Source organism: Syngnathus scovelli, chromosome 13 (assembly GCF_024217435.2).
Source record: "Syngnathus scovelli strain Florida chromosome 13, RoL_Ssco_1.2, whole genome shotgun sequence".
Classification (NCBI taxonomy): Eukaryota; Metazoa; Chordata; class Actinopteri; order Syngnathiformes; family Syngnathidae; genus Syngnathus; species Syngnathus scovelli.
The window spans coordinates 6,542,284-6,565,810 of NC_090859.1; the positions used below are offsets into that span (position 1 = coordinate 6,542,284).

At 41.5% G+C, this 23,527-nt stretch overlaps 1 protein-coding gene and 1 pseudogene across 5 annotated transcripts in view; both read left to right on the forward strand.

Annotated features, from left to right (window-relative positions):
- The window catches only part of cacna1bb (calcium channel, voltage-dependent, N type, alpha 1B subunit, b), a 123,040-nt gene extending 108,314 nt beyond the window's left edge, over positions 1-14,726 (forward strand). For 4 of the 5 annotated variants that reach the window (XM_049737145.2, XM_049737144.2, XM_049737148.2 and 1 more), the window contains 7 exons: positions 1,404-1,579; positions 2,264-2,393; positions 2,490-2,600; positions 3,915-3,953; positions 6,021-6,282; positions 8,304-8,515; positions 9,748-14,726. In XM_049737145.2, coding sequence (XP_049593102.1) covers positions 1,404-1,579; positions 2,264-2,393; positions 2,490-2,600; positions 3,915-3,953; positions 6,021-6,282; positions 8,304-8,515; positions 9,748-10,299 — 1,482 coding nt within the window. In that variant the 3' untranslated portion in view covers positions 10,300-14,726. The remainder of the gene's footprint in view (positions 1-1,403; positions 1,580-2,263; positions 2,394-2,489; positions 2,601-3,914; positions 3,954-6,020; positions 6,283-8,303; positions 8,516-9,747) is intronic. The other variant, XM_049737146.2, reaches the window with a different exon arrangement.
- A 4,326-nt stretch (positions 14,727-19,052) lies between these two features.
- Positions 19,053-23,521, forward strand: LOC125979218 (gastrula zinc finger protein XlCGF57.1-like; annotated as a pseudogene).
- The last annotated feature ends 6 nt before the right edge of the window (positions 23,522-23,527 follow it).

A 23,527-nucleotide genomic window follows, 5' to 3' on the forward strand; every position in this document is an offset into this window, starting at 1 on the left:
GTCACTGTGCATACAGCGATGATAGAATGAAGTCTAACTCAGGCCTCTTGCAAGAGCATTTTTATTGAGGGAAGCAGGGTGGGGGTGAGAGGGGTCAGGATGGGGGTGAACCCCTGGCCGCTGGTCAAAGCATAGCAGGGGGTCTTTTACGACGTTAGGGGAAACAGAACAACTTAGATTGCTTCCTCTGCAGCTGGTCAATCAGTTCAAATGATCTTAGCAGTTTGTTCTACTACTTTGTTAAACAGGACACATTTAGTTATAAGCATAGGATGAAACTAAGCTATCAACCCTAACACCCGGGTTGCTTCTTGGTTATAATAGTGGTCCCTTGGACAAAAACAGTTGAAAACCCCTGGGTTACTGCATTGTTGAACATTGGTAAATCATAAGTGTACATGTACTGTAATGATAAGTGTGGTAGAGAATGAAAGAATGTTAGTCTTTGACATCTGACTTTGACAAAAATCTACTCGTCCAACATGTCACACATTTTTGAAACTGCAACGCCAATAGTTTGCTAATATTGAGATCTGACTGAAAATATTAACTTAGATGGATAACCATAAAAAATAAACCTTGTCTTGATGTTTTTAATCAAAGTTTAAGTTTAGTATCAACACCAGATGATGGTGGATTTTAGGCTAATTAAAGACACAAGCATTTGCCATCAACAGGGAATATCTTTCCTCTCTGAATCTATTGCCATTATTGTTAACGTTTCCTGCTCTCCCTGTTTTTCCCGCCCCATAAGGCCCCAAAATCTCAATCAAGATCTCAATTGTGGTTCACTTTACATCTATCTTTGTTTGTTTTTTACATCGTGTCATCAATGACAAGTGGATATAATTTTAAGACCCTATTTGTAACGTAACAATAACAGTGGGCATCCTGGTGGAGCACTGGTTAGCTTTTCCGTCTCACAGTTTGAAGGTGCAGAGTTCGATTGCGGCTCCAGCATTCTTGTGTGGAGTTTGCATGTTCTCTTCATGCCTGCGTGGGTGTCCCTCCTGGTGCCTGGTTTAATCACATTCAGAAACATGTATGGTAGGCAGACTGACCACTCCAAATTGCCGTCGGTGCAATTGTGAGTTTAAATGGTTGTCTATATGCGCCTTGCAATTGGCTGGCGACCGGTTCGGGGTGCGCCCCAACTACCCCCAAAAGACTGCTGGGACAAGCTCCAGCACGCCCGCGAAAGATGAACAATACCTGTTTTGAAATGTAGAGCGTAAAAGTATATATTTCAAATTTAAAAATAACACTCATCAAAGGACAGATACTTAAACAAGCTACTTATTTACAGTAACCAAGGATGTATACTTTATTTCCACCATTTGTAGTCATAAATAATGAGGTACAGTCCTATACTTTGTCAATAATCACTTTTTCTTGTATTGCAGAGTAAACTGGGAGCGTTGTTTCGTCCAATACTTCCCCTTGGTCATATCAAGGAAGTAGAGCCCCCGATACCCAGTCCCAAACAGCTATTACCTCTACACCCTGAGTCAGAAGCAAAGACGTCGCCTCTTCCACCTGTCAGAACCACTGCCACCACCTTGGTTAACAAGGACACAATGTGAGTGTTTGCAGTCAATGAATTTGGTGGCAAACATATTATACCCAATATTGTATAAGCAGGTGATGACGTTATGTTATGTTATGTTATGTTATGTTATGTTATGTTATGTTATGTTATGTTATGTTATGTTATGTTATGTTATGTTATGTTATGTTATGTTATGTTATGTTATGTTATGTTATGTTATGGCAAATTGTGAGTATGCGTGCGCAAGCACACTGGGCATTTGTAGGACGTCTCGACTGGTAGCATGGAATTCCAGAACCTTGTCAGTTTTGTATTGTTTAGTACAAAACCAGGAAATGGGCATGTGCGACAGACTGAGTCCCTTGTTGTTGGCCAGTCAGATAACATTGACGGCACGACTTCGCTTGGCCTGAAAAGGCTGGCTCTTTAGAATCATGTCTGAAATGGTTCTGAACAGAGGTGTCCAATCCAGGTCTAAAAAGTAGAAGCATTTTCACAGTTTGGCTTTAGCCACAGGTGCTTCACAAACTCTGGCCAGCTTTTTACTTTCTGGACCTGGATTTGACACTTTTGGTTCTAAAAAGCGATTCCATTATTAAATTAGCAACACTGGTTGCTCACACGAATCCATTTGGATTGCTTCCAAAGTTAACAAATTCTAGATTCCTTTGAGATGAATAGAGATAATACACAATTTTGTTGTTTTTATCACAGGCTTGACCAGAAGAGTTCCATTAAACATTCCCAGTCTGGAGATGTTTCTTTGACAGCACTGAGACCCAAAGGCCGGAGGAAACTACCAAGAGGCCAGTCGGAAGATGTACAGTGTTCTGCAAGACCTCAGGTTTACACACATGCACTCACTCACAAAAAAAGCACCACACCCAAGAACAACTGAAACAATAAAAGCATACTTTTATTTTTGTTATTTTATTTTCAGGAAGTGGTTGAAATGAAGCCAGTTGAGAACATCTCAGACACCGAGGCATACCCAAGCCTGGATGGTCATGGCCGAGCAGCTTCTCTGCCTCGGCTCAATGCAGAGTATTACGTAAGCTCCGCGCCTTTCAGGAAACTGTCTGTTTCATAAAGTATTTGCTTTCAGATGTTTATTTTGAAATATATTTGATGTAAAAAGGTATCTCTGCAAGTACACTTCCCACCAATAATGACAACAGAAAGGCCAATTCCTTTCTATTGGGGTTGACATCAAAAGACGAATATGAGACAAGAGATCAATAATTACATTTTTGTTTGCCGCTAGTTACATCTGGATCTGATAATTGCATTATTTGTTATAAAAGACCACATTTTTATCAAAGGTTATGGAAGAGACAATCTTGATAATGACTGGAAGCGTGTTTATAATTATTTTTTACTATTCGTCCTTTGCTAGCAGTAACTGCATTAAGCCTGTAACCCATTGACGTCACCAAAATTGTGAGTGGCTGCAATATGATGGAAATCAAACAACACATCCCAACCCAACAATTTGTACAGAAGAAGCTTAGCAAGCCCAAGCCATTACGTTATCTCCACTTTTTTCCAGAGGAGTTCGTATAGTACGTTCAGCATGCAGGGCCACTTCCAGGATTTCTTTTTCTCCTACAACGCACTCAAGGAGACTTGACTGATACATAGGAGGCCCGAGAACATAAAAATATTCAGAATAGTGTATTCCAAGTTTTGACCACAAAAAAACTACTAAACCATCTTATGTCTCATTTTCAGTCAACGTATCAATTTAAATTGTTCAATTCAATACCATTTTGTGAACTGCAGTAGCTTTTTATGGATATTTATGTATTTATTTATTTACTTATTTATTTATTTATTTATTTATTTATTTATTTATTTATTTAAACCAGGGTTTATATCCAGTTGTTGCTAGTTTACCTCCCGCTCGCTGTCCTCCCCGCTCTCCCGCATCACCTGACATGCACTTTTCTTATGTTGCTTTTTGGCTTGTTGGAAGAGGAGGTTGGCATTATGCATGTAAATAAAATGATTTCGAGCCAGAGCCAAGGTATAGACACACATATTAAATTGATCATTGGGGCACATGTAATATTTTGTGCATCATGTGTTTCACGTTCCAGCCAACACATGGAAGGTCATAGTCCTAGGGCTAGTGAAAGAACATGCAACATGTGTTTCTATGATGGGAAACTATGCCAGAACTATAAGAACAAACTGCCTGTGCTACTTGTTAAAGTTGAAGTGATTGCGATGTTTTTATAGAATGTTGGTGAAAAATGGATGAGTTAGTGCCAACCTTTAACTTCTTCTGTCTTCGGTTTCTCCTAATTTGGATGCCCATTGTTAATATTTTGCCCACCTCCCTCTTGTGTGTGCTGTCTGATAGCGGAGCCACCCTCGCCACGCCCCTGGGACCCACCTGGCAGTATGTACCACCTGTTGTGCCATCTCTTTTTTCCTCTCCTTTGTCCTTTCTAATGTCTGTTTTTGTGCCAGTGAGCTTCTGTCATCTCAGTGCAGAGTTTGCATCCTCATGGAGGAAATGAACCATATGCAATATGTAGCGTTATTATTTAGAGTACATACAATGATACATGCAACAAAATCATCAAGCAATTTCATTTTGAGCACACGTCGCTAGCTGTCAACAACGGGTTGCAGTCGTACAGTTCTGTTCTCTAAAACTGTGTTTGTGTGAAAATAGCAGCCCCGTAGTTTTCTGTAAATCTGTGTGTTTGTTAGTGATGGAAAACTGAAGTTTAAAATTTGCTTCATGAACTAGTTGTACTTTTGATTTCTCTACATGGCACTGTTGGTTTAAATAAAGTGGTTTAAGAAATTTCCAGCCAATGTTGAACATAGAGTGCTATGTAAAGGAGTCAACTGGTTCATGAAAAAAATTTGAAGCTTCATTTTCTCTAGTGTTTGTTTGACACATCCAAAGCAAGGGCAGATTCATACCTGCTACAAGGACATGTACACTCTGTGTTGTATTGTTGTTGTCCAAGAATGTCTCTAATTGTGGTTCTCTGGAGTAGGAACACATAGAATTAGAAAATGACTCAAATATGTGTGTGTGTGATATGTGTTTGTAATATTCAACATGAGTCAACGTAAGTCATGCTCTTCCCCCAAATTAAGATGACTATAAAATATAAATCAGGCGGCTTGGTGGACACTGGTTATCGCGTACGCCTCACCGATAGGAGGGTGCGGGTTTGATTCCACCTCCAGCTCTCCCTGTGTGGAGTTTGCATGTTCTCCCCGTGCCCGCGTGGGTTTTCTCCGGGCACTCCGGTTTCCTCCCACATCCCAAAAACATGCTTGGTAGGCCGAATGAGCACTCCAAATTGCCTCTAGGTGTGAGTGCGGATGGTTGTTCGTCTCTGTGTGCACTGCGATTGGCTGGCAACTGATTCAGGGTGTCCCCGCCTACTACCCGATGACTGCTGGGATAGGCCCCAGCACACCACCGACCCCCGTGGGGACAAGCGGTATAAAAAATGGATGGATGGATGGATGGATGGATGGATGGATGGATGGATGGATGGATGGATGGATGGATGGATGGATGGATGGATGGATGGATGGATGGATGGATGGATGGATGGATGGATGGATGGATGGATGGATGGATGGATGGATGGATGGATGGATGGATGGATGGATCAAGGAACTCAGCTTGCACAAAACAATGGAAAACAAATTAATTGGCGTATTATAAATATCTTAGTATACAACAATCTCACCTTTAGGTAGCTTGGAAATATTTTTTTGCTTATTGTGTATTGAAGAACAATTAGTTCTTCCTTAGAAGTTTAGAAGTTTCAATCAGTCAGTGATTGCATAATCAACATAAATATTCATCTGAATTAAGATGCCAAATAATGAGGGGTGAAAAATCCATCTCCTTATAACTTGATAGTGCGCCAGTGGAGAGAGCTTTTCCAACACTTACAAACATGCATCTATATCTATTTTGTTATGAGGGTTTCCTGAACTGACCAAGCCAATTTGATACCTTTTGAGACAGTGGCCAATAAGCAAAAAAACAACAACAACAACATTCTGCTATTGAACAATAACGAAACACCATAATTTGAATATTTTGCTTTTTTAGTTGTTTTGTCCTTGTTACAAAACAGTGTCATTGTGATAATTAATCTTGGTACTCTTCCCAAGCAGCGAGCCAGAAATTGTAATGTTATCACCATTACCCATTCTGTTCTTTGTTGACTAATACAATGTCCACTGTCCAATGTAATCATATGGATTTAAGGTCTTTCTTCTCCAACCTTTTTAGTAAATGTACTTGGAGGGTTAACAGATTAAGGAATAAAACATGTTGTGTAACAGTCTTTAAACAAAAAGTTGCTTCCATCATTGGTGGCGTGATTATTGGCATGATCCAGTCAAGTCGTTTGGTTAATGTCACGATTTGACACACCATCACTCTACAGTCTCCTTACTGTTGCTTTGTTTCCATTTCCAGCCAATTGTTGACCTCAGTCCCATAAGACGCTCAGCTTCCTCGCTGACCCCACAGCACAACCAGGAAGTGATTCTTAAGGATTATAACCTGATACGACCAGGCCAACATCAATCATCAGCAGGATCTGGAGCAGTCCAAGGCCAGGACCGAGTCCATCATCATCATCACCACCACCGCTGCCACAGACGTAGGGACAAGGACAAAGAGAAAAAGCAAAAATCCCTGGATAGAGCTACATCGGTGCAGCCGCCAAGTACTGTTGGTAAGTCAAAAATATAGAAAATAATTCTGTTTTTTTTTTTGTTTTCATGTCAGAGAAATTCTGATTCCTGTAATCTCAAGCTTGATCAGGTCAACAGTTTCACTCTGAAGAAGCTCAAGCTAAAAGAGAATAGATGCACATTGTTTTAAATCAACAGACTATAAAAGGTGTTCCATCCTTTTTCTCAGTTTTGCCGTGTTTCAGTGCTCGTTACTACACAGATTGTGTGGTCTGCATTTGTTGAGTAAGTTTATAACGCTGTAGAATGTACAGTCTATGGCTGTACTCAGCACGGCTGCCCTGCGGGACCCCAACATGGATGTCAACATCTTCAACAACTCAATAAAATTTAACAGCATACGCCAAGTTTTTTTAAACAGGTGGTATTGTATGTATTTATGTTATATGAAATTCTTATATTCTACAACAAATGCTTACATTGGAGGAAAAAACAGATGAGAAGGTAATTGAGTTTACAAAACTGCAACTACACATTGATTGTGAATTAATTGTGTAACAAATGGGACAAACCGTAATTAGTGTTAGAGAAGTTGTGTCATTTTACGACGTCAAAATTAGGTTTGACTAAGGATTAATAATGTGATAACATTTTAGATTGTCTATCCAGTTGATTGTCAAGTTGATCAAAGGTGATGCAGCATTTTGTCCCAAATGCCAATCATAGCTGAGGCTTTTGAATGGTTTCGTTTCCTCCCGCCCACCTCCCAATGTATAACACTACTGGTTTTGTCTTTGCAAATGGGGATGTGCATTTACCAGGAAGGAAAGACATGAGACAGAGGCTCTTTTATGCATTATATGAAGGCGCGGTGAGGGGAGTGACCTCGAAGGGATGTTTGGAGCAAAAGAAGAAGGTGGCATTCTGTCATCACAGATAGTCATTGGTATGTTGGCAGAGACGATTACACCCGCCTCGAAATGACTGCCGCCATCATCCACTTGGTGATCCTCAGACTTCATTTACACTTGTTCGTGAATAGGACAACTGGACATCAGATGTGTACAGCCCAGACTCAAAGGTTGTTGGGACATCTGTTTTCTTTTGCATCGTTGTCTATTCCCAGGCCAATTCCTTGAGAAGCAGAATGTTTTGTTACTCATCTATGTCATATAATTCACAGCAAAGTAAAAATCACAATATGAAAAATCCAAGTCAACATCCAGCCCGACTGCATTTTGCTACCTAATCTTAAGGCTTAGGTAGTGTGAATCGGGGTGTGATGAAAGTTTATAAACATGGCTGAACCAACTGCAAAGCAACCTTTTGACCATTCGGGGCACTTTGCAGGAGGAAAAAAAAAAAAAAAAAAAACATTAAAGTCCAGCTTTGAACCAACAGAATTCCACTGAATGTTGATGACTTTATTTCAAGCATATGTTTACATTCCAGTGTCCAGTCTTTAGATTTGAAAGTGTTTCTGTTTATTTGATCTATTTGTCCAGCTAAATAATTTTTTTTCTCTCCATGATTACTTTGTGAAGTCTAATTGGTTTCAAACACAGAAACCTACTGATGAACTACAGGTGTGAACAAATTGTCTTTGTCAATACTCAAAAGTTTAGCAATGTATTTTTCCCAAAATATGTTTGTGAATTTATGGTTTGGAAAACTTTCTTTTTTTTGAATATATGTACATGCTAAGGCTGTATCAAATCATTTCCAAAATGTTACTGTTTGTAACAAGCACAAAACATTTAAAATAAAAACATCTTTTGGTTATAAAAAAAAGTGATAAATGAACAAAAATTAAAAAAATTAAAAGATCGAAATCGGCACCTGAAATTGAATCGGGGTGTGAGTAAATCGTTTCACCCCTAATATGTACAGTACACAATTTTGGAGCTTTAGGTCATCCTAAGAAGTACGAAAATTATAAAACTTTACCGCAATAACCAAAGTTAGACTATTGCGTTAGGTCAAGAAAAAAAATTGATTACTTTTAAAGAACAGAGGAAGATGAAGCTACATTTTTGTGATTTTGTCTATTTCTCATTTACAGACCCCTCGGCCGAAGGTATGTCTAGAGAACGAGCAAGGGAGCGTGACCGCAGTCGCCCGCACGAGAGAAGGCATCATTCCTCTGCAGGCGAGAAACAACGCTACTACTCCTGCGAGCGTTATGGCTCTAGAGAGACAAGCCACGCTAAATCAGCCGGTCCAAGCCGATCCACATCTCCAGGAGAGGGACAAGACACCGCCATCCTTAAACAAGTGAGTTAATTGCTGGTAAAACAATGAAGTCTGTTGTTTTTATCCTGAAACATGCATTCACTTATTTATATTAACAAATGGTGTCAAAAATCCAAACAAACATGCTTATTTGTGTCGTTTAGGCAAGATTATGGACGTTTGTAAAAGTAACCAGAGAAAATTAGAATTGTTAAAAAAATTAACATCGTACTGTCTTATGTTATGCAATTTAATTTCCATGCTGAAATAGAGTTCAATACAAAATCTCCAAATACGTTTTTCTTTGTTAGTTTTAAATGACACATCTTTTAATGTGTACTAATGTCACAGTCCCGTAAATACCTGTTTATCTTGTGGCTTACATTCCAGACCCACTTGTGAATTGTAAAAAATGTACTAGAGCAACCATGAGTTTTTTTTCAAAAGTTTTACGGCTGCCACACACTCTAGAACACGGATGTCAAATTCATTTTTGTTGTGGGCCACATTATAGTTATGATTTCCCTCACGGGGCCATTAATGACAAATAGAAATGGATGGGCCTTCATATCCTCACATACGTACACAACAGAATCCGATACACAAAAAATTTTGACAGTAAAATTGTAAAAAAATTATTGCAATATCTCATTTTTATTAAAAGGGAAGACTGCTTACATGTTTTGTATTTTAACAAGAAACATTGATTTGACGCACATTATTTGCCTTTGGGGGCCATGTAATATCAATCAACCAACGTTGATTTATCAAAATGTGCAGCTCAAAGTGCTGCACATTGGTTAAAAACAAACCTCCTGCTAACAAGGGTGTGCATATGTGGTACCTAACGGGATAAACTCTACGTCAAACAGCAGAGGAACAGGAAACCTTAGTTAGAGAGAGGATGAGGATTGGTGCTAACATGATGTGGTGGGCCGAATTTGGCCCCCCGGGCCTTGTGTTTGACATATATGCTCAAGAGTCTCTGGAGTTTAGAATGTGTGGGAGGCGTAAAACTGAGGTATAGAAACTCTAAACTCAGGATAGACCAAATATTGTCCAATTATCAGCACCAATATTTGGCATTTTGAATCCTTCAGCCTTTTTTGAAAATACAGGCAGGCAATAAGAGATTAATTTAATGTAAATTTGTTGCTGCATCCGAGCCAAAATGCTAGGAGCATCAATTTCATTCTGTATAAATTACACATTTGCATTTTCCCAATTATGTTTTTTACATCAGGCAATTTATTTTGTTTATTTTGTTCCTTCAGTATGGTAGCACTGTGGGTAAAGCCGCCCCATCTGGTTCAAGCACATCGGGTCGTGGTCGCAGGCAGCTCCCCCAAACACCCCTCACTCCTCGTCCTGCCGTGGCCTATAAGACTGCAAACTCCTCCCCCCTCTCTTCTGCTGCCAGCACCACTATGGCTGGACACCACACTCGTGTCAGCCGTGGCCTTTCAGAACACGAGCGCCTGCACGGGGACACTGACCGCTCCCCGATACCGGTGACCTGCATTGGTTCTGATCCAAATTTAGCCCATCAGCTGCAGGGAGCTCCTCAACAAGCGCTTTTGGAAGACATGGAGGACTTCCAGGACGCTGTTAGCAGTCAAGTATTATCGCACTCTGCCAGAGCTGGCGCCTCAGCAACCACCTCATCTTCCCATGATGCTGCCGCTGTGCCCGTCACAGCGGCGGCCACACAAGAGCGTGCAGATGTGGTACCTAACGGGTACCACTTCACCTTTGGGGTAAATTCTGCATCAAACAGCAGAGGAACAGGAAGCCTCAGGGAGAGAGAGGATGAGGATTGGTGCTAACGTGCTTAGATATGAGAGAGGGTTTTCCTATCCACTGATGAAGGAGCAGCTTGTCTGTGTTGCTCTTGTCGGGTCGCGTGAGCTGGTCAGAGGCTAGCAGGCTTGGATTGAGGTAAAGTGAAAACTAGCCAGTTGAAAGTGCTGTTAAAGGGGTCCACTGCAGTGTCTCCTTCCAACACAGAGAAGTGTGGAAGGATAGAAAATGATGACTTTTTCTAACCTTTTTTTAACCCTTCCTACAAAATGATTCTGAAGACCCTTCAATATTTTGCCTTGGCCAGTGGTGTTAAAGTTTAAAAGCCCAAATTTGGAAAAGCTATGTTTTACAATCCAAATGCCTCATTCTCTGTCTCCCTGGATGCTTTATTTTGTCTTGACAAATAAGGCGGAGGTTTAGATGGATGGAACTTGCTAGCACCAAACATCTGATGGAATTGAGTCATTATCGACCAAGATGATCTTATGTCGGTCTTAGAACTTTTCTGATTATTAATGCAAAGATCAGCAAGTGTCACTTTGAGGCAAAAAAAACAACAACAACAACAAAGGAGCCACTTCCATGGCCAAGCTTTATTCAAATTGGGGGTGCACGCAGGGACTTGGACAACAATTTTACAACATGTGGCCGAATACTAAGTGCCTCATTTTACAAGATGTGAGCAGTAGTCTGGCTTTTTGAGTGGATGATCTGTGTTGAACACACAGTCAAGCATGTGCACAGGTGAGGAATACTGGACAACTTAAAGCTGTTTGGATCTGTTGTAATGGTCTAGATAAAAACAAAACAAAAAAAAATCCCAAAAACATTTTTATATACTGAGTCCTGTAGTTGGTGAACCCACACTGAAGATCCAAAGTCAGCGATGTAGTGCATGCCGAGGTCTTGAACATGTCGATTTGTGTCTGTACTTTATTTAAGGGTGTGTGGTAAGCATTTGCCTTCTTCAAACACACTGCCAGTCCATTGGTAAGAAACAGTCTCCAAAAGGACAAAAGTGCCATTTTTTAAACTGTAACTCAAGTCAGAAACAAATGTCCTCCAGTAGAGCTGATTCTATTAAAAAAAAAAAAAAAAAAAAAAGCCACATACTTGTTTTTGTTGTTTTTGTTTTGTTCTGGCTCTAACAGGTGAACCTCATATTTGGTTTATTGTTTTAGTTCTCATCCTTTTCTTAATACTTTTCTATCATGCCCACAGGATGGACAAAAGAGAGGAATGGAGGAATAATTTCTATACAAACGGTACACCTAAAAAACTGCTCTTTAAAGTCACAGTGGTCACAATGATTTACTGGATATGTTGTAATCGTGATCATCTTTTTGCATCTTGTTGGTTATTGATATTTATACTTTCACCACATTATTAAATTGTTGTTGGTAATTATTGTGAGAAATCATAAACATGTCATTTGAGCAAATATTGTTTCAGAAGTGTGTATCAAATTGGTAGCCTTTTGCAGTACTTAGAATGTAATCGGCTTGTGACCCCTAATCCAATAAAATGACCACTGCTGAAGTATTGACGAACTAAGTACAGTAATCCCTCGTGTATTGCGGATAATTGGTTCCAAAAACCACCCGCGATAAGTGAAATCCGCGAAGTACGGTCACCAACAAGAAGTACTGGGCAGGCTAACGAGTTAGCGGAAATATGCTAATTCGTAATCGTGCTATCATGCGAAAACGGACTTTTAAAGGAATGTAAATGAATATTTGGAGCAATACTACATTGTCCTAAAGTTTAGACACGTTTCCTCAATTTAGAAGTTTTACTTTGACTTTTAAATTGTTTTTTAATTTGGGGGGGAAAATCCGCGATGTAGTGAAGCCGCGATAAACGAAACGCAAAGTAGCGAGGGATCACTGTATACCAAAGATTAGACAACAATAACAACATTTGATTAGAAAATATCACTCCTCAATCTAATTTACTATTATTTAAACGCAACGAATAAATCCCGCTCTTTCTTGTGTGAAGCGCATGTTCTTTAGGCGCTTGCGTGGGTTTTCTGCGAGTACTCGGGCTTCCTCTTACATGTCAAAAACATGCACGTTCCTTTAAGTACCCCACCTCTTACCCAAAGTCACCCAATGAGGGCTAGCCAAGCGCTGTATAAAATAGATGGATTGATGATGATGTATTAGGCCTCTTACTTCCAGATTCAGAGTGCAATTAAAGGTTTATATTCCGTTTTGTTTTGTGGATTTGGATTGCCACTCTTCTGTTGGTGGTGTGTGGAAGACTGGAGGCATCTGTGGCCTACCTGGCACATTCCTAATGTATTTTTACCACATGCACACTACATCTGTCGTTTCCTTACTCATCCCTTGCCACTAAAACCACATTTGTTTTTGAGTTTTTAAACATATGTTGCAAATTCTTTGGTACTATTAGGAAGGATGCCGTCTTTATGAATGGGCAGTTTTGTCAAGGAATTTAGGGTTTGTTGGTTGGAAAGCCATGTAGCCAATGTTTTGGTTTTTGTTTGTTTTGTGTTTGTTGGGTACTTACATGTCTGCCAAGACCTAAAAAATGTTTCACAGACAAAATGTTTTTTTTTTCTTTAAAAAGGTTGAATGTGGCACTATGGGTTGTTTATGCTGCATGCCTGTACACCCTTTTTAAATCTATCGCTGCCTTCCCTTGCAATGACTGTTGTTCAGCTCCTAAATTGTCATTATGAGTACATAAAATTGGATGATCGTTATATCTGTTCCCTGTGGTTTACTGTCACATTTACATACAGTCTGAGCAAATTGAGACCCTTAACGCAATTTTACCTTCTAATTCCACCCCACTTCTCCCCCTCCCAAATGTGTCGTAAATACAAAGTGACCACAGCACTTGCCATTTCACAACCTTTATTAATAGGAAACAGTCAACAAGCTGTAATCATTCATTCATTCATCTTCTGACCCGCTTATCCCCACGAGGGTTGCGGCCGTGCTGGAGCCTATACCAGCATAATAAAAAGAAATATTGAATAAATAAATAAATACTAAAGATAACATCAAAACCAAAATAAATAAAATAAATCCTAACTTAACATACAGAGGAACACTTGTGCATATTTTGAGTGCAAAGTCATCAACTACATCATACAATAAATGTTGTGCAATGTCATGATTGACACTTTTATGACCACCAAGATACTTAAAGCACTCTTGCGGCATTAATGAGCAAAGGTAAATCTTAATCAGCTTCATTTTTTAAGAGCTCTGCTCAGCAAAGTTGATGAAATGTGAAGAGTGACACCAATGTGGAGGGCAATCCAAAGATTTGCATGCATTTTTATAATAATCTAGAAACTACTGCACTTGCTACTACACGACTATCTATTATTATAAATTGTACTAGCCCACTACTACTATTAGTACAAAAGTACCAACATAAACTGAAGGGATATACATTTACTGGTTAAGTGATGTTCTTACTGGAACAAATGTGTTGACTGCATTTTATACACAACCACAAACAGCTCATTTTACTACAATTTTTTTTAATTTGGTGAATGCCAACATACATGACAAAATATTGAATTCATGTTAATTGGGGCAGCTGGAGGAGAGTTGGGGATCACCGGCCAATACAGATTTTTGATTTCAACAAAAGCACAACTTCCTCGCTTTTTTTTTTTTTTTTTTTTTTAACAATTGCTCGCTCCCTGACTCGTGGTGTAGTTTGGACGACATATCAAGTCCTGCTCTACAAGTGCGGGTGGAGTCTTTCTCCTGATTGCTCAGATGTTGTGTCCCGTCATTGCTACAAATGACAATTTCCTTAACTCCTTTCCAAACTCCTTTTTCCTTAAGAAATTGGTGCTAATTTGTGCACCTCCTCAAGACAATTATTTTTTTGGGTGTGATATCACATTTTGTCATATCCAAACCTTACCACCAGAAAATCATACATTGTTTATCATACCCAATTGTGTTGCAATTTTGGCTGCGTCAGTAACCATTGTCTCATTCTTTGACTGTCACTCAGTTTGACTTCAGGCATGTGTTGGATTTGTGCTTCAAAGAGAGACAATATTTTCAACCTCAAACTTGAATAGGGTGCCAAATGTCTTCTGTCGTCATTTACTACGTCTTCCCCATTGGACATTTCCTGTTTGCATGTTCTTAAAATAAATTTGCATGTGCAAAAATGAAAAAAAAAGTTTGACTTCAATACATCCATGACTTCAATAATTAGCCTGTGTTTCTGATGCTTTGCACAACAAATGTGTAAACCTAACGGACTTGAAAGTCTCTGTTTCTACCAGTCCCCCCTCCCGAAAAATGGAAATGTACTTGCAGAGTGGTTCTAAAGTGTCTCAATCCTTTGCTGCCTGATCTGTTTCTTGACTGTCTCCTGCACAGTCAAAATGTACCAAGTTTTGTATGAGTCTAAAACATTGAATAAAGAAGAATGATGATGAAAACTTGAATGCCCTTGATGCTGTACAATACAGAATTCAATGAAAGGTTTCAGAAATGATGCCTACAAATTCATACAGGTACAAATGCCACGATGCATGACATAAATATGTATATATAAAGAATGAAAATCTTATCTTTAGCCCAAGTCTGTTTTGATTTTATTTATTTATATATAATTTTACAGTACTGTACCAGTGATAAAATATGATAACTAGTACAGAAAATAAATGGATGGATGGATGGATGGATGGATGGATGGATGGATGGATGGATGGATGGATGGATGGATGGATGGATGGATGGATGGATGGATGGATGGATGGATGGATGATCATAGGAGAACATATTGCAGTGTTTGACTTCTGTCTTGGATTGATCAAAAAATATGACTGCTGAAAATGATTATATGAAACAAACAACAAAGTAAGACGTCCTCATATGAGGAGACTCTGCAAGTCTCCGTAAATTTCGAGCTATAAGCTGCACCGGACTATAAGCCGCATGAGCTAAAATTTGTGATTTTTTTTTTGTTTTATACTTATAGTACGTGTATACATGTATATACTGCACATGCGCACGAGTTATTTACAAAGAAAGACAGTACACCAAAAAGCCTTTTTAAAGTTTTAATCACATTAACATTTCGTTGTAAACATGGAAGTAACAGCACTAGCTGGTCTAAAGTTTTAATAGCATTAACATTTTGTTGTAAACACAACCACTAGCTTCTGGCATTCACAAATTCTTGCAATCTGAAAAAAAACATATAAGTAAAGTTTATATTGTAATTTGCTAATTTAACAGGTTTAAGGGTATTTATGCTTCACTTTCCATCACAACAAACTACTGCATTCACTCTCAGAGACTAAAGAGGTGTTTGGGGCATGTCCCACCAGCAGTTGACCCGGGGATAACTCAGGACACATTGGAGAGACTGACTCCCGGGTGGCCTGGGGACGCTTTGGGATCCCTTCAGAAGAGCACCAAGAAGTCACTGGGGAAAGGGAAATTTGGACTTCCCTGTCTATAGCTGTTGCCTCCGCGACCCAACCCTGGATAAGTGGTGGATGATGGATAATGTTAGGGTTTTCCAGGTTATCTTGATCCTATGATTATGTTGGAATGTAACCTGTAATAATTAAACTCGCCTGTCCTGTCTTAACAAAAGTAGTAGAACAAAGTGCTAAGATCTTTTGAACTGATTGACTAGCTGCAGAGGAAGCAGTCAAAGTTGTTTTGTTCACACAACATCGTGAAGGACCCCCTGCTGTGCTTTGATCAGCCAGGGGCTTCGGCCATTTGTCTACTCTGACCCCCACTCTCAACCCCCACTCTGTTTCTCTCAATAAAAATGCTCCTGCACGAGGCCTGAGTCAGACCTCCATTTCGATCATCGCTGCACGCACAGCGACGAATGGACTCTCCACCTGCAGGTGTCCAAAAGGACTTACTTGTCTCCCGTGTGGTTCTTGCAAAATAAGTTGGAGTGAGCAAATCTCTAACAGATAATAATATTTATTATCTACTATTATTACTTTTAACAGTACGGTCACCAGATTTGGGTTTCTGAAAAAGAAACAGCTTCCTGGACCTAGTCTACTCGGCGCAAAAGGGAGCTTTCAAAGCCACCCCCCTCCCCCATCTGGGGCTTTCTGACCATCTCACCGTTTTGCTTTTGCCCGCATACAGACAATTGGTAAAAGCATCCAGGCCGGTTCGGAGGCAGGTTCGAGTGTGGCCTGAGGGTGCCTCCGATGCACTTCGTGACTGCTTCGACACCACTGACTGGGACTTGTTTAAGCTGGCAGCCACCTACAACGATTGGACGGACATAGAGGAGTATACTGACTCTGTTACCTCTTACATCACAAAGTGCATCGATGATGTGACTTGCTCGAAATCCGTCGTCACTCGCGCGAACTGGAAGCCGTGGCTGACGGGGGCTGTCCTCAGACTGTTGAGGGCCAGGGACAAGGCTTTCAGAGCGGGGGATGAGGCTGGCTTGAGGACAGCGAGGGCCGACCTGTCCCGAGGCATCAAAGAAGCGAAGAAGGTGTTCTCGTGCAAGGTCTCCACCCACTTCAAGGACAGCAAGGACGCACGTAGCCTTTGGCGGGGCATTCAGACCATCACGGACTACAAGCCCGCGCCGAGGAGCTGTAAGGGCGACGTCCGTCTGCTGAACGATCTGAACCGCTTCTTTGCTCGCTTCGACGCCCAGAACAGCACTTGCCCGCTGAAGACCACTCCCCCCCCACACGAGCAGCCCCTGCGCCTCTCTGCCGACGGTGTGAGGAGGGCGCTTGCCGCTATTGACACCCGTAAGGCGGCGGGCCCTGACAACATCCCGGGTCGAGCGCTGAAGGACTGCGCTGGGGAGCTGTCGGGTGTCTTCACGGACATCTTTAACGTTTTCCTGCAGCAGGCCATCGTCCCCTCGTGTTTCAAGGCTGCCACCATCGTTCCTGTGCCGAAGAAACCTGCACCGTCCTGCTTCAATGACTACCGCCCTGTGGCACTGACGCCCATCATCATGAAGTGCTTTGAGCGGCTGGTCATGGAGCACATCAAGTCCGTTCTCCCCCCCAACATTGACCCTTTCCAGTTTGCGTACCGTGCCAAGCGGTCCTCTGAGGATGCCATCTGCTCTGCCCTCCACTCGGCCCTCACCCATCTGGAGAGAAAGGACTCATATGTGAGGTTGCTGTTTGTGGACTTCAGCTCTGCCTTCAACACCATTGTGCCGCAGCGACTCATCTGCAAACTCGACGAGCTGGGCCTCAGTACCTCCCTCTGCAACTGGATACTGGACTTCCTCTGTCAGAGGCCTCAGGTGGTGCGTGTTGGCGACAAAATCTCCGCCAGCATCACGCTGAGCACGGGGGCCCCCCAGGGCTGCGTGCTCAGTCCATTGCTCTTCACCCTGCTGACGCATGACTGCACTGCGACCTACAGCGACAACCGCATAGTGAAGTTTGCTGACGACACGACTCTGGTGGGTCTCATCACGAAGGGCGACGAGACTCGGTATAATCATATTAATATCTAGTATTAGAGTGCTCGTGTGGATTGGTGGGGGGCGAAGAATGTGCAGGCAAACTGCATGAACTTGTTTTCTTGGAAGTGTTGTGTATAGGCCCAGACAGGGAGTACCGGACGAGATAATCTGAAGGTCGTTGAGGAACGCGAACAACAGCACGTCTATGTTGCCCGGCTTCGCGGGGAAATTCCAACCACCTGACCTCAGCGATAGCACCGACGTGGGGAGGAGATGGCCATCGACCAATCATCTCACAATATTTTGCATGCTTTAATATTCATATTGTGTTTCTTTAAAACTGGGCAACCCGGAAGAATGTGTCGTCTATTGGTGGTCACAAAAACGCACGAGTTTTAGTGTGAGGGACCCGGGACCCAGGCCTGTATTAGTGCGCTTTGTCAGGAATAAATAATTGGTAAATTTGGTCTAATTGATCTCCTGGTCTTCTCTTTGACAGAACGAACTCGCAAAATTGTTAGGTGCGCCAGTGTGTGGATTAGGACATAGCAATTTATGTGTTAAGTGTTGATCGCAATTTGGAGTCAGATCAATAACTAGAATCCGTAACCTAACAACCTTTACACCACAATTTCACATAGCTTAATGTAAATATTAACAGAATAATTGCATTCTTCTAATTACCAGTACCAACTATCCACCCATCCATTTTCTGAACCGCTTAGTCCCCACGGGGGTCGCGGGCGTGCTGGAGCCTATCCCAGCTGTCATCGGGCAGTAGGCGGGGGACACCCTGAATTGGTTGCCAGCCAATTGCAGGGCACACAGAGACAGACAACCAATCGCACTCACACTCACACCTAGGGACAATTTGGAGTCTTCAATCGGCCTACCAAGCATGTTTTTGGAATGTGGGAGGAAACCGGAGTGCCCGGAGAAAACCCACGCGGGCCCGGGGAGAACATGCAAACTCCACACAGGGAGGGCCGGAGGTGGAATCGAACCCGCACCCTCCTAACTGTGAGGCGGACGTGCTACCCAGTGCGCCACCGAGCCGCCCCAGTACCAACTATTTAAAATAAATAATTTAGTGCATTTTACAATGGAAGAAAATTGAGCAGGTTTAAGTTATCGTAGGTGTGGCCCTCTGACACGACTCAGATTTTTCATTTGGCCCCTTGGAAAAATTAATTGCCCACCCCTGGCAAAAGGTGTGTCGGCTGGGTTAGCAGCAATGCTGTCTGTCACTCACTCGTGAATCTTCGCGACCGACCAATCAGCAGCGAGCGAAAGATGAAGGCGGGACTTTACGAATTTCTCGTTCCCGAACTAGTCAGTGACGCAACTTCGCGTTCACGACCGAGTGACTGTTGCAAACTGATCAGTGTGTCATCGGCAGCCCTTGTGTGCGCGCGCCCGAGAGAAGGGAAGCGCGGGGTATAAGTTTTCAGGCTTGAGAAGACAAAGGGACTCGACATTTTGGTAGGACGAGAGACAATTCCCTCTGAAATCATTGAGTAAAATATTTTCCCAACCATCCGTACTAAAGTTTTCCTTTCCCGAGCCGGGCACTCCACCGTTTGCCTCTGAAGACCAGCTGATCATCAAAGAGACTTCACCACAACATCATTACGGAGCAGAAAGTAAACCGAAGAGTACGGAACCGAGTTTGGTTTAAGCACAGTAACAGAGAGGTAAGTTACGACTGTGGACCAAATTGATCATGTTAGCACCGTTATTTGTAGTACCGCTTAGTTGCAGTAAAGAAGTGCGGCCCACTTTGATTATTATGGTAGCTACCACAGTGCTAACCGTGTGATATTTAGCTTGATTTAGCTGTCTTTTGTCAAGTAAACACAAAGGCTACTCTGAAGAGCGTCCTCGACGAATATTGGAATCTTAAATGAGCCACCATCACATGTTAGTTCTTGCCTGTACCGAGAGTAATGGTGTACCGTGGAAAGTACTCAGGATTGCGACCCCGTGGGGACAAGCGGGATGGATGGATGGCTGGATGGATGGATGGATGGATTTACCGATTCACCGATTCACGACCGCGGTCCATTGGGCTTTGATCTTGGCGTGTGGTTTCGGGTTTTCTACGGTATTGAGGGGGGCTGGTTGGCCGCTGTTACTTTTTTCCCTTTGTCTTGTTGCTTCTTTGCTTTGATGGCTTTTATCTTTCGCACTTGTTGGCTTTTTGTGGCGCCGTTTTGTGGCAGCCTATTGAATTGTGTGTTTTATATACCCGCTCTGTGGTATGAATGCTGCTGGGGCCTGAATTACCCCACCCCCGGGATCAATAAAGTTTCAATCAATCAATCAATCAATCAATCAATCAATCAATCAATCAATGAGTATTAGCAATGGTGTTTGCAGGCAGGCAGGACGCCAGGCATGCCCCCAATTTTAAATATTAAGTCCTTCATGCACTCTACCAGATAACGCGTAATCACATTTACAAAAACAGGTCCGATCCGCATGAAATGTCGTTTTGCGTATTGGGTCGCTTTAAGTTCACGTTATAAACAAAACAAGTTGACACTCAAAGATTTGACCATGATTTTTTTTTGTGGAACAATGCAACTAAACTGTCCTTTGCTAGGTTTATTTTCTTGGCAAACTATCTAGTACAACAAACAATACTATTGTGGAAATATGGGAAAACCTATATTCAATTACTTCAACAAATAAGTTGCGCACCGCTGTCCAAAAGACACTTTTGTTAGCAAAACATTGTTGAACAAGTGTTGTGAACCTTTGTTAGCAAAACATCGTTGAACAAGTGTTGTGATTGCAGTGTGAAAATGTTTGCAAGGACCACAGCAAAGGATGTGGAGGAAAAATGTTTGCAAGGACCACAGCAAAGGATGTGGAGGAAAAAGGACTGTAGTCGTCGACGCCCGGAAGCTCTTTGGCTCCAGTGTTAGAGATTTGCTCACTCCAACTTATTTTGCAAGAACCACACGGGAGACAAGTAAGTCATTTTAGACACCTGCAGGTGGAGAGTCCATTCGTTGCTGTGCGTGCAGCGATGTTCGAATGGAGGTCTGAACTCTCCACCCTGCAAGGGCATATTTATTAAGAGAAACAGAGTGGGGGGATGAGTAGGCTGAATAGAAAGCCCTTGTCCTCTAGTCTAAACATGTCAGGGGATGTTTTACGACCTTGTGATAAAGAGGACAAGGTAGGGTATTTATTACCTGTTGCATTCCAACATAAGCATAAAACTAATCCAGCTAGGTCATTTATTACAGGTTGCATTCCAACATAATCCTACGATAAAGATAACCTGGAAAACCCTGACATCCAGCCTTACGTTGTGTTGTGCAGAGTAGGTTAGTACAAGTCTATTTTCTATTATGACTTTTCTTCCATTGTTTATTTTTAGTAGAATTCTATCGAAATCATGTGTGATAGGCTGATTGAAGAAGTCCTTGTAAAGATTTGGCCAGTTTCTCTTGAACTGTAACTTTCATTGTTAATATACATTGGTATAATGTGTGTTTGTCTTCATTTTCAGACATCGGTGAAGCTATTCGTCCTAAGCTGCAGGAGCCAGAGCGCACTCGCATTAAAGAAGATGCAGACGTTTCTTTGCTCCATAAAAGAGGAGGAAGAGTGGCCTTGTATTAAAGAGGAGGTAGAAGACTCCTGTATCATTAAAAACGACGAGGAAGATACCTGCAAGATGCCTTTGACTGGTGTTCCTGTGAAGAGTTTAGATGAAGGTCAACATGAGATGAGCAAAGGGGCGGACCCTCCAAGCTGCAGCTTAAGTCAACAAATGACCAGAGAAGGTGATGGAGACCACTGTGTGGGGTCACAAGCAGCTTCACCATCAGATAGTGATGACTTGTCATCACTTGCTCCTGCTGCTGATGATGAGTCTCAAAACAAACACAACCAATGTTCTCAGTGTGGGAAATATTTAGCTAATTACAGTGTTTTAAAACAACACATGAGAATGCACACAAAAAAGAAAAACTTTTCCTGCTCAGTTTGTGGCCGAAAATTCTCTCGGAGGGGACATTTAAATGTGCACACAAGAATCCACACTGGCGAGAAACCTTTTTCGTGCTCAGTTTGTGGCAAAACATTTGGTCGTAATTCAGTTTTAAAAAATCACACAACAATCCACACTGGCGAGAAAGCTTTTTCATGCTCTGTTTGTGGCCAAACATTCTCTCGTAAGACAGTTTTAAAAAATCACACAAGAATCCACACTGGCGAGAAACCTTTTTCATGCTCTGTTTGTGGCCAAACATTCTCTCGTAAGGCAGTTTTAAAAAATCACACAAGAATCCACACTGGCGAGAAACCTTTTTCATGCTCAGATTGTGGCCAGAAATTCTCTAATAGTCAAAATCTAACACTTCACATAAGAATCCACACTGGCGAGAAGCCTTTTTCATGCTCAGTTTGTGGCCAAAAGTTCTCTCAGAAGGGAAATCTAACACGTCATACAAGAGTCCACACTGGCGAGAAACCTTTTTCTTGCTCAGTTTGTGGCCAAAATTTCTCTCAGAGGAGCATTTTAAAAAGGCACAAGTACTCACACTGGTGAGAAACCTTTTTCCTGCTCAGATTGTGGCAAAAGATTCCGTCGGAAGGAAAAGCTAACACTTCATACAAGAATCCACACTGGTGAGAAACCTTTTTCATGCTGAGTTTGTGGCAAAACATCTCTGAGGGGATATTTAAATACGCACACAAGAATCCACTCTGGTGAGAAAAAAATTTCCTGCTCAGTTTGTGGCCAAAGATTTTCAACGAAGATATCTTTAACATACCACTTAAAAACTCACACTGGTGAGAAACCGTTTTGCTGCTCAGTTTGTGGCCAAAAATTCTCAAGAAGGGAACAGTTCAAAACGCACACAAGATTCCACACAAGCGAGAAACCTTTTTCCTGCTCAGTTTGTGGCCAGCAATTTGCTTGTAAGAGAACCTTAAAAAGACATACGAGAATTCACACTGGCGAGAACGCTGTTGCACTTGCCAGAGTCTCTATTGAGAATTCTGAGTGTGTTGGGGAGATGGGAAATGATCCGTGAAGTTTTCACCTTCTATTTAAGCAGACTTCATGAGTTTTTGCATCAATGATAATTCTATTCCATGTGCCTTTTGATTGGGATGCTGAACTCTTCTTTACCATAGTTCGTATTTTGGTCGTGATGAATTTGAAATAATAGTTAACCGCCCTCGGGATGATAATAGTTTTGTATTTGTCATTATACACGGTGTTTATTTTGTTTTTTATTTGTGTTTTTTAACTGTAATTAGTTTGATTTCATATTCAGGACAAGTTGTTTAGTTTTTAAGAGTGTTTAGGGTTTTGTTTTGTGCAGCTTTTAATTTTCATGTTAAGGATTTTGCCGCCATATTTGTCAAGACTGGTTAAGAAGAAAAATCAGAAGCAAGCAAGACACTTTTTTCTTTCTTGCACGTGTGACGATTCAGCCCTGCTCTCTGCACTGGAAAAAACTAACCAATCAAAAAGGGGCATGACACAACATATCTGAAGCGAAATGAGACAACTAGGGGGAGAAATAGAAAGCTGAGCTTCACAATGATTTAAACTCCCCTCCAAAAGTGAGGCCAATTCTTTTCATTTTGCAGTGACAATAGATGAAGCAATTTGTGTCGAAATGCTGAATGACAAAATATGAAAGCATGTGGAATGCCTTGGAATCATGAAATAAAATGAGAGTGAATTGTACGGAATGACATTGAACAATGTGGTATGTGGACAAGTATGGAATTATGGCGAATGATATTAAACGCATGACAAACGCACGCTAG